At 53.5% G+C, this 10,637-nt stretch overlaps 2 protein-coding genes across 2 annotated transcripts in view; one reads left to right on the top strand and one right to left on the bottom strand.

Moving 5' to 3' along the window:
- The window catches only part of Rsph9 (radial spoke head 9 homolog), a 14,884-nt gene extending 13,364 nt beyond the window's left edge, over positions 1 to 1,520 (top strand). Inside the window, exon 5 of the mRNA XM_021218302.2 lies at positions 1,291 to 1,520. Within this exon, the coding sequence (XP_021073961.1) occupies positions 1,291 to 1,451 (161 nt within the window). The 3' untranslated portion in view covers positions 1,452 to 1,520. The remainder of the gene's footprint in view (positions 1 to 1,290) is intronic.
- A 376-nt stretch (positions 1,521 to 1,896) lies between these two features.
- The window catches only part of Mrps18a (mitochondrial ribosomal protein S18A), a 17,300-nt gene continuing 8,559 nt past the window's right edge, over positions 1,897 to 10,637 (bottom strand). The window contains exons 3-6 of the mRNA XM_021218188.1: positions 8,306 to 8,413; positions 5,325 to 5,448; positions 5,043 to 5,112; positions 1,897 to 2,296 (exon numbers count right to left, since the gene is read on the bottom strand). Of these exons, the coding sequence (XP_021073847.1) occupies positions 2,152 to 2,296; positions 5,043 to 5,112; positions 5,325 to 5,448; positions 8,306 to 8,413 (447 nt within the window). The 3' untranslated portion in view covers positions 1,897 to 2,151. The remainder of the gene's footprint in view (positions 2,297 to 5,042; positions 5,113 to 5,324; positions 5,449 to 8,305; positions 8,414 to 10,637) is intronic.

Genomic DNA, 10,637 nt, shown 5'->3' with positions numbered 1-10,637 from the left:
GGCAGGTGGATTTCTGAGTTTGAGGCCAGCCTGGTCTACAAAGTGAGTTCCAGGACAGCCAGGGCTATACAGAGAAACCCTGTCTCGAAAAACCAACAACAAAAAGAAATCTGTCCAAATGATGCCCTGGGCCCCTGGTAATGTGACTTAAGGCTAGAGAACTGTATATCTCTGGGTCTGTTTGTTGCCAAGGATCAAATCCAGAGGCCTGGGACACTGTTCTGTCACATTCCATCCTTGTCTCCCCTCAAGCAATGTTTCCTGGAGACTTGTGATCAAGAAAGTCACCAAGGTTCTCAGGTGCCCAAAGAACAGCTGTTGGCTAGGTGTCATACCAACCAGGGCCTGTTTCACTTGATGTTCTGATTCCTTGACAGTGGCACTGGGGCCTAGAGCAAGTGATAGGCCCATGGGGTGTGGCCTTCACCCCATTGTCCTGTGCACGGCTGAGTCAGGACCAGGGGCAGCGGACCTCCATGCTTCCAGAAAGCTCTGGTTATGACCTGGGCAGGCAGCTAGCTCCACAGGGATGGGCTTCTCTGATGCAGGGTGGCCCCTGGAGGGTGGAGACTGATCGAGTCGTGAGGCTGCTGGGTGTGGAGTGACCAGGGTGGGCCATGGTTGGAGGTAGGCTGCGGGAAGCTCGAGTGGTGGGAGCCAGCACCGGGGCTGAGCTGGCAACTGATGAAGGCCCCAGAACAACCCTCCGAGCAGAACTGGTTGGTCCTGTACCAAAACCTTCAAAAGTTATTTGCCTTCCTGGCAGGGCTGTGGCTGGTTTGGGGGAAGAGGCCTCGGTGCGCAGGGGAATAGAAGCCCAGATCTGCATCCAGAGGCGATTTTCCCAGGCTCCTTCCTCCCACACAGCGGCTCCCTCCCTTGGAGCTGGATCAGGCCCTTCCAGCCAAGTCATCCTGGCTGCACAAACTAGCCTGGTCTGAGCCGCCTGCCGTCTTGAGGAGCATGGGGCAGACTCAGCAGCGAGGCCTCCTCCTACCAGGCACGGCCCCACCCACCAGCAGCTGGGCAGACCACTGAGGTAGAGGCCTGAAATGGCCCCGCTTCAGCTTGAGCCCCTGGTTGTCTCATGGATCTTAGAGCAGAGGCCCAAGGTCAGTGATTTACCCTGAAGCAAGGAAGGGGAGCCACACCATCTGTGGGTCCCCGACGTCGTCACCTCTTCACTCGCCACCTTCCCTGAGTCATGAGCAAGTGGCTGTGGCCACCAGGAGCACAGCAGCATTCTCAGTGGCACCTCAGTGCCAGGCCTCAACTGTCTGTCCCTTCCAGGGTCTTGGAGCATCCAGATGGAAAGGGGCAACGCGCTGGTGGTGCTACGTAGCCTGCTCTGGCCAGGCCTCACCTTCTACCACGCTCCTCGCTCCAAGAACTATGGCTACATCTACGTGGGCACAGGCGAGAAGAACATGGACTTGCCCTTCATGCTGTAGGAAGGCAGGCTGGATATTTATGTGGAGTCGAAACACACTACTTCATAAAGTTCAACTGTTGGGCCTCTTTGTTCTGTCTTGCTTGATTGGTGTCATTTTGTCCCTCTGGCAATCTAGTCACATGGCTCTGAAAGGCCAGGAAACATAATTCTGAACCAAGAAGTAGAGGCCTGGGATACACTAATGAAGGAGGCGGCATCAAGTATGGATGGGTGGAGATGGGTGGTTATGAGCTGGCCTGTGGGGGGCCCGGTCAAGTTCCTGGATTCAACTGAAAGCTGCTAGTAACTGATGTCACTAGGCCCCCACTGTAGTGTGGTGCCTGTCAGCAGACGATAGGACCTGTGTGGCACATGGACCTGCCCCAGGTCTACTGACAGGGCCCATTGGGCAGTTCCCTACTATGCACAGGCTCCACACTTCTAAGTACTGACCACACAGGGAAGCCAAGAGTCTGCTTTATTACATTGCCCTGGGTAAGGCCCCGTCCCTGCGCCATCCTCAGCCCCAGCCAGGCAGAAGACCACAGTGGCCAGGAGATCCAGCTCCTGGCTGCCTTTGGCTCCCAACACTGCGGCTGGGCAGATCCAAGGCACAGAAGTTGGTTCAATGTGCTGTTGTGGGGGACAATGGTTCTGGTGGGAGGGGCAAGTGCATCTTCTGGAAGGTTCTAGTCAGCTCTTCAGAAGTCCTGCTCTCACTAATGCATCATCTTCAGAGGTCTTCTGGAGTAGCAGACATTGTCTTTCAGGAGTGGTGACCCCACGGCCATACCCACCTTGTTCCAACGGTGGCCTTTTTTATAGATGGGCTTGACGGACTTGGGAGCCCAGCGAGTGAGATAGCTGTAGTGGGAACACAAGAGGTTGCCTGCTGGGGCAGGAAGAGCCGGACACTGCTCCCTGGGGCTGTGCTGCAGGGGCTGTGTAGCCTCCCTCACCAGTTTTCCTTTCTCAAAAGGCAAAGCATTTTTGGGGACAGATGGGCTGGGCTCTTGCTGCTCCAAGTGTGTGCTCAGGGCTGAGGCAGGGTCAGGCAGCCAGGCCCCGTTCCCGTGCCCTTGAAGAATTGTCAGTGAGCATCCACACTGCAGGCAGAAGGCAGAGAAGGCTCCTGCTTGGACAGTAGGTCTCCGGCCTGACGCCAGGACAGGAATGTGACAGAAGGCTGGAGAAGGCCTGCACTCTTCCCACTTGGCTCCTTGAGACCTCCTAGCCTCCCGGGGACTTCCCAGGGCACCTCAATCACTGCAGGACCCCATCCCTCAGCCCACGGGAAGCAAGGGATGAGTGCAGCAGTGCAGTCCATTCCAGCAGGTTTCTGTAAGTGGGAGGGGGCAGGGAGAGATGGCGGCCACCCATGGCCCTCTGGCCTCCTCTGGGGATGGCCTAGGCTCTGACTGTTCCTGGAAGAGTGGGTCATAGCACCAAGACTGGGGTTTACTCTGTTCATAATGAAACCTGGCTCCTGATCAGGCAGGCCCATCCTTCATACTCTAGAGTTCAGCCACAAAGGCCAGGTCCTCCTGTGTTCTATGTGAGGTTGAGGCTTGCCCTGGCTGCCTCTAGAGGCCCTCAAGTATTAGTTTAAAAACTAGTATTCCTGGCAGAAATTAAAATTTATTTTTTGGCTAACATCTTCTGGCTGACAGAGGAGTGCTGATTCACGCCCTTCTATCACGGTTCTTTGGACCTTGAGCTGTGAGCCTCATGCAGAGGGAAAGCTGTGGGAGGTCCGTCCTGCATCGTGTGTGCTGGGCACAGGAGGTAGGAAGATGAAGCCTTCCCTAGTTGGCTGGACACACCAACACTGGACTGGTACTGCCTGTATAGGGGCTGCTATTTCTATGGTCAGTTGTTCTAAGACAAGAGGTTAGCCCAGCATAAGTTCCGTCACCTCTAGCTGGCCTCTCCTAGCCCCCAGAGGGAGAGGTGAAGATGGGGTCATCTACAGGCCCATGGAATAGGTGTTCATCAGGACTCACAGACTTGAGAAGAGCCCGACTGCCCAGCGTCTCCAGAGCTTTCCTCCTCGGCTCTCCTTCAGTGAGCCTTGGCTGTGTCAGCGCCACACGGAGCAGCTAGCTAACTGGGGTAGGCTGGGGCGTCCAATCAGCTCTCTGCGGACACCTCAGCTCTTGTGAGAACTCAGGCATTCCTAAACCAGCCGCTTCCCACCTCTCCTGAGCAGGGCCTGGCCTGGACACGTGAGCTAAACACAGGAGAGGAGAGGAGAGGAGAGGGGATCTGATCCCTCTGCTGGAGAAGACAATGCTGCACCAGGGTGCTGAGCACAGAGGAGTGAGCAGGGCCCGAGTGCAGCCGAGGGACCTTTGGGTGTAATCATAGCGTATAAGGATCAGTACCTCCAGAGCCAGGCCTTCCCTTCCCCCAGGATGGCCTTTTGCAACTCAAGAGCCCCCACACATCATCAATCCTGTGTCACACTAAAGGACACCGGATGTAAGGGAGGGAGCCTGGCCTAGCTTCAAAGGCCTGAGGGCAGGATGGATTGTGGCCTCCGGCTTGCTGCTGTCTCTTAAAAAGCCAGGGCTGGGGGTGGGCTCAACCCCAAACGAACCAGAGCATGCCCTGCTCCTTGGGGCTACTGGCAGATAGCCTAGCCCAGCTCAGCTTGGGCTCAGTATCTAGGGATGGGGGAGGCAAGGCACAAAGACGCAAGCCTGTATTACCCTATCTCTATACTCTCTGCCTAGCAACCGGGTCTGCTGGCCTCCACCTAGGATGTGGCAAGGTCTCTGCATAGGTCTGTTGGCACTGGGGTGTCCTGCTCTGCCTCAGTCTTCCTGCAGGGTGTCTCCTCCTCACTACCACCAGACGCAGCTTGACACACTGGAGCGAGAGGAGCTGCTGGTCAGGGGCAGAAGAACCGCAAACTCAATTCTAAAGACCCAGCTCTTTGATTATATTATAGATCTAACTGCCTGTGGGGCTGATGTCAGGGAGAGGGGAACCTGCAACAGGACAGCTGTCCGAGTTAGGTGAGACTCTGCTCTCACTGGAGGGGCCTGCCTAGCCTGCTGGTGCTGGAGGGCTGGCTTAAATCTGTCCTTCCCTAAGGCCTCAGGATAACTCGGTGGCATGGCAGTTGTGTGGGCTGTTAACTGCATGACTGCAAGGGGCACTGGTGACTGACTATGCAGGCTGCTTTGATGCAACGCTGTGTATGTCACCCTATCCCAGACAGTCCTCCATGGCTAAGGCCTTGCTCTGCCCTGTAATGACCCCAGTGCTGGAGAGCTGGGACATCTAAGTTTATAGAAGTGCTCTGACTTCCCCATAGCAGCCAGCGCAGTGTGATATCATCAACAGGGATTAACACAGTCTAAGGCCCACCAGCAGCTTTCTTGCCCCTGTGTCCAGGCCCTCTGGGACAGAAGGAGAAGGGAGCTGGACCAGGAAGGTGACAAACACCATACAGTACAGCCATGGCAGGAAAGGTGCAGGTGTGTGGTGGCTGGGAATGGTGCAGCCAAGCAGCCCAGCTCTCTCGTGCTGCTGTGAGACCCATGGGACAAGCTCCCCTAGAATGCAATGAAAGCTTGGGTTAACTGTACGCATGACTTCTTACCGGTTGAGCTTGGGTTTATCCTTTGGTAAGCAGCCTTCGGGAAGCTGTGGTCTGTGATTTGGTAACAGACCTGCATGGAAGGAAGAACACATGAGGGGTTAGTCTTCACAGCGCCGAAGGGCCAGGGGTAAAGACCCTGGGAGTGGGGAGGTGTGTGTATGTGTGTGTGTGTGTGCGCGCATGCACACGTGTGAGTGTGCTCACCCCCTCTCCAGCTGTGACAGCTGGCTGGGAAGAGGAACTGGAGTTCCCACCACCCCTCTGAGCCTTGGGTACTGTGACCTGCTCGATGAGCCATCTTCACACACTCCTCAATTTTTCGGTGTTCTTCCCGGCACAGGCCTGTGACACGCTGGGGCAGCATGCCTCCATTAGGCCGAATGAACTGACTGAGCAGCAACACATCCTAGTGAAAACCGAGAATAGGAATGTGGGTCAGTTGGGCTTGCTTGCATGCTGGGAACCTGGACCATGGGCTCCACGGACTCTGCAGAGCTCCCAGTGCCTCCCTCAAAATGTTCTGACACCATCAGATGAGACCAGAAATGCTGTAGTGAGTGTTTTTACCACCAGTCTTTTCGGTAGTAAGATGCCTGGTGGCCATTCTCTGCTGAGATGGGACATGTAAAGTATTTCCACGAGAGGAATGCCTGCTTTATCTCAGTTCCATGATGGAGATGGCACAGGTAGAGTGCAGACAGCTGTTCCTGCTCAGGTGCTAGAGTGGAGAGGGAGGGAGCCAGATGTGAGGTCCAGTCCATGTTTCCTAAACCCTGTTATCTTGCAGGGAAGGGGTCCTTAGGCTTCCCTATAGCCCCCCACACCTAACAAACTATGTGGGGTAAGTCTAGCAAAAGGGACAAACCCCTCCTCCACCACAAATGGCTCACAGGGTTAATACTTGCCCTTGCCAGGGCCCAATGAGAGCCTCAGCAGTCGCTGTCTGTTTGGTAGTCTGCCGCCCTGGCCGCCGTTGCTGTACAACTGCAGATCTGTTTTAATCACTAAACAGCTCTTGGGGAGCCGGGCCCGGAACTCTCGGCCCTACACTCGTCAGAAGCAGGTAACTAGACTTGCACTAAGCCAGCTTGTACCCTCAGACTCTGTACTACAGGCTGCCAAGCCAGCCGACAGTTGCACACAGCCCGGGCCAACAGTGCTCCTAGTGGGAAGGGGAAAAGGGAAAACAACTTTAGCCTTTACCTCAGAAAGAATTAGATTTCTTCTCCTGGAAAAACAGAGCCAACTCAATTTCCTGGAAACGGCCGGTAGCAGAGTGCCCGGGTGTCTGGGCAGGTGTGGGCATAGCCTCCCTCCCTATTTGCAGCTGAGATTACCGGCATGCCTGTATATTCACTGATATCCATGGCAAGATGCTCTGATCTCAGCCTTCTGCTGCAGGCTCTCAGCACTTGAGAGGGCCCAGGGCAGGGGGAGAGTCTGGGGGTGGACTGAAGCCAAGGTCCCCCGCCCAGGAGATTAGGTGGGTCACTCTGTTCAGATCTTCCTGGTCTTAGCACCTGACAGGATCTTTGTCCTTAGTCATCCTGTGCCTTAAAGGGGGAACTGGGACAACATAGGTCAAACTGGCCCAGAGCCTGAATCACCTGAAACTCCAAAATAGAGTGTTCATGTCACCAGTAAGCGCTCTGGAGAACAAGTGTGGAGTGTCCAGGGCCAGGTCTTATCTTCTGCAGGGTAGCAGTTAGCACATGGGCTCTACCGGGCACCTTGGATTGGAAGCCCAGCTCTGATACTTAGTGCTGGGTGACTGAGGCACACCCATTAACTCCTTCATATTTGAGAGTCCCTCACTGCAAAGCAAGGAAGAGGAAGTCCCTCCTTCATGGGGTTAATCAGAAACCTAAGGGCCGGTAAATGGCTCAGTCAGTAAATGTCCTTACCCCTCTGCCTGACTAAGTTCCATCCTCACTCACACACACAGGAAGGAGAGAACTGAACCTCCATGCCTGCGCCGTGGCATCTGTGCCCTCACACGAACACACACTCCTCAGAGAGAGGGGGGTGGGGTGGGGTGAGGGGTGAGAACTAAGTGGTGTGGAGTCTGGAGCTCTATTGTGGAGACTAGAGTGTGTCTGCAGATCACATTGTGAACCACCTCATTACCTAAGGGGAGGAGAGCCAAACTCAGACCCGATTCCATCCCCGTGAGAACTACCTGTGCCATTCCGAACAAGGCTGCAGATGCAGTCAGTGGCCTCCTGCCACACAGCCTGTGAGGACTGCTGACTGGGTCTGTCTGGGGCTCAGTGGTTTTCCTCGCTGTGCAGATGCGTGCGGCATGCTCCTTAGTACCCTGGAGGGCAAAGGGACACTGGCTACTCTACAACTGGAGTTCTGGGTGGTTATGAGCTGGTATGTGGGGGGCTAGAAACTGAATCAAAGTCCTTTGTAAGAGGAACAAATACTCTTGATTGGTAAGCCATCACTCCAGTCCCATATTTCTTTATATATACACATACACATACACACACACACACACACACACACACACACACACACACACACATATATATATTTTTTTGGTTTTTTGAGACAGGGTCTCTCTGTATAGCCCTGGCCGTCCTGGAACTCACTTTGTAGACCCAGGCTGGCCTCGAACTCAGAAATTCACCTGCTTCTGCCTCCGGAGTGCTGGGATTAAAGGCGTGTGCCACCATGCCCAGCTATTTTATTTTATTTTATTTTTGAGATTTTATTTTATTTTTTTTCGAGACAGGGTTTCTCTGTATAGCCCTGGCTGTCCTGGAACTCACTTTGTAGGCCAGGCTGGCCTTGAACTCAGAAATCCGCCTGCCTCTGCCTCCCGAGTGCTGGGATTAAAGGCGTGAGCCACCATGCCGGGCTCGAGATTTTATTTTTATTTTATGCATACAGGTGTTTTGGCTGCATGTATGTGTGAGCACCGTGCACATGTGATGCCTGTAGAGGCCAGAAGAGGGTACTGGATTCTTTGGAACTTGATCTATACAGCTTTTACCCACACTTGTTCAAGTTCAGAACTGAAACCTTGTCCTCTGGAAGAGCAGCCAGTGCACTTAACCACTGAGCCATCTGTCTAGCCCTCAACCCAGTATTCCTTCAAGCTACCCCACGGCCAAGGTTGACAGCTACTGGACAAAGTGCTGCCTCTGATGGCCTTGTAGAATGCAGTTGTCACTATATATAGGGAGGACAGTGCTCAAGGTAAGAGGCTCCAGACCCCAAAGAATGCAGGGGACGGTCTTTACATCCACACTTACCTCATAGGTATATTTGTGCTTCAGGTTCCAACGGCAGATGGGGCACTGGCCTGAGGGGTTAGGGGGATTCGGAGTCGCCTTGGGAGTTTCTGTGATTCGGCCTTCAATCTAAGAAGCAGGGGGAAAAAAGTCCAGTGTGAGAGCCAGGGTCAGACATCAGACATGCAGGTCTGTAACTCTGAGCAGACCCTGTGAATGCCAGTCACAGCTTACTTCTGGGGGGTCTCATGGCAGCAACTAACAGGGCTGCTCGAATGGTGGAGGTTTTCTGTACCTACTCTATGCTGGGCCTTGGCCATAGAGATGTGGTTTGGTGGCCAGGCAGGTGAAGAATACATGTAAGCCTAGCACCAGGTGTTAGAGGCAAGAAAACTGCTCAAGGCTAGCCTGGGCTACACGGTATTAGGTTCCAAGTCAGGAGAGGTTATACAGTAACCGGACAAAACAGCAATGACAACACAGACAGACATAGAAGCTGGTAACTAGGAGAGCAGCCTCGGCCTTCCTGATGCTGCAACCCTTTAATACAGTTCCTCAGGTTGTGGTGATCCCCAACCATAACATCATTTTCATTGCTACTTCATGACTGTAATTTTGCTACTATTCTGAATCGTAGTGTAAATGTCTGTGTTTCCAGATGGTCTTCTGGGAGTGGAGTTCCACAGGCTGAGAACTGCTGAACTAGAAGAACGGTTTGCTGTCTCAGCCGGATACTGTCCTCCTTCTTCAACAAGCCACAATAAAATATCTGAACCCCAGGCTTCTCCTGCCTCTGGGAGAAGAGACAGATGCGCGTGGTTAAAAGTTCCAAATGGGGGCTGGAGAGACAGCTCAGCAGTTACGAGCACGTCCTGCTCTTGCACAGAGCTCGGCCTTGGTTTCCCAGCATTCAGTTCCAGGGCAATCTGATGCCCTCTTTTGGCCTCCGAAAACATGCATATGTACACATACAGACAGCTAGATACACACATATGAAGAAGTTCCAAATGGTCTAGAGATAGATCAAAGAAAACGCCCGCCATTCTGCGCATTATCTGCAGAGAGCACTGTTTCCAGCTTCATGGAACAGAACAAAGTCTATGCTAGAGGTCCTGACCAAAGGGATGTGTGCCCCACTCCTTCTGGCCATGTCTGGGGACATTTCTGACTGCACAATTGGAGAAGGGGCATTATGGACATCTAGCAAGGGTACACAGGGAAGCCCTCATAACAAAGAGCACCAGCCAATGCTGCAGCTGAGAAAGCCCGAGAACAGCAAGATAAGCAAGTGTCTGTGTGCATTGTTACTCCCTTCTTCCTCTGCAAACACAGAACACCGGAGCAGACGGACACTGTACACGCCCTCCTCTAAAAACAACCAGGGGCTCACTAAGTAGCCTTGGTTGGCTTGGAACTCATAATATAGAGTAGGCTGGCCTCATACTTGGAGTGAGTTCTGGGATTGTAGTTCTCGTCACTTGTATCATTTTGGAGAACATCTTTTAAATACTCTGCAGAGGCCACACGTGACATGACCTTCCCAATATGAATGTACCCTGTGACCCTGCTTTGGAATGGCTACGTGTCCTAATGCAATGATCCGGGAGTCAGCTTCAGCTGCAGGGGACCTTAGCAGGCCTCTCTGACTGAGCCTGAGAGCACAGTGGGATGGATTTGACAGGCACTGGGACAAAAGTAATCTTGTCCCGGGGCTGGGACTGGCCAAGGGACAGAGGCTAGAAGTTCTGTTCAGTTATGCCAGGCACCACTACCCACCTGCTTCTACCATGGCAACTCTAAACACGTCAGAGAGAAGCTGTGGGCTAGGGAAAATCTGAAGGTGCATGGGAGGCCTTGGGAGGGGCCCTGAGGGCTGCAGGAGAGAGCTAACATTCACTGGTTCACTGTTGCTCACCCCGTGCTGTGCTAAGAATGGCTCGCATATACCAGTCGATTTAACTCCCACAACTTCATGCAGCAGGCATCGGATCTTATTTTGGAGGACGCACACCCACAGTCAGCCACAGCAGCACCTGACCAGGCATGCATGGGTTCACCCCAGAGCCACAGTGTCTTCATATGCCTTCTATAAACAGCAGATCCGTGCCTCACAGGAAAAAAACGTCTTTACACTTACAAGTCAGTGTGAACAGCACTGACAGCTGGGGAGTAAGCCTTCAAATCTGAATGTCTAACAGAATCTCTGAGAGATGCTGTTACAGGTGACAAGGTCTGCCAGGGTCTTCAAGGGAAAGCAAAAACAGCCAACAGAAGAACAGGCATCCTAATGAGCTAAAGAAAGGCTGGACCCAGGGCAGCAGCTGTAATAGTAGGGGATGCGGTGGGGGGGGGG

Source organism: Mus pahari, chromosome 18, assembly GCF_900095145.1.
Source record: "Mus pahari chromosome 18, PAHARI_EIJ_v1.1, whole genome shotgun sequence".
Taxonomy (NCBI): domain Eukaryota; kingdom Metazoa; phylum Chordata; class Mammalia; order Rodentia; family Muridae; genus Mus; species Mus pahari.
The sequence above is the reverse complement of the archived record's forward strand: the minus strand, read 5'-3'. Positions and strand labels throughout refer to the sequence as shown.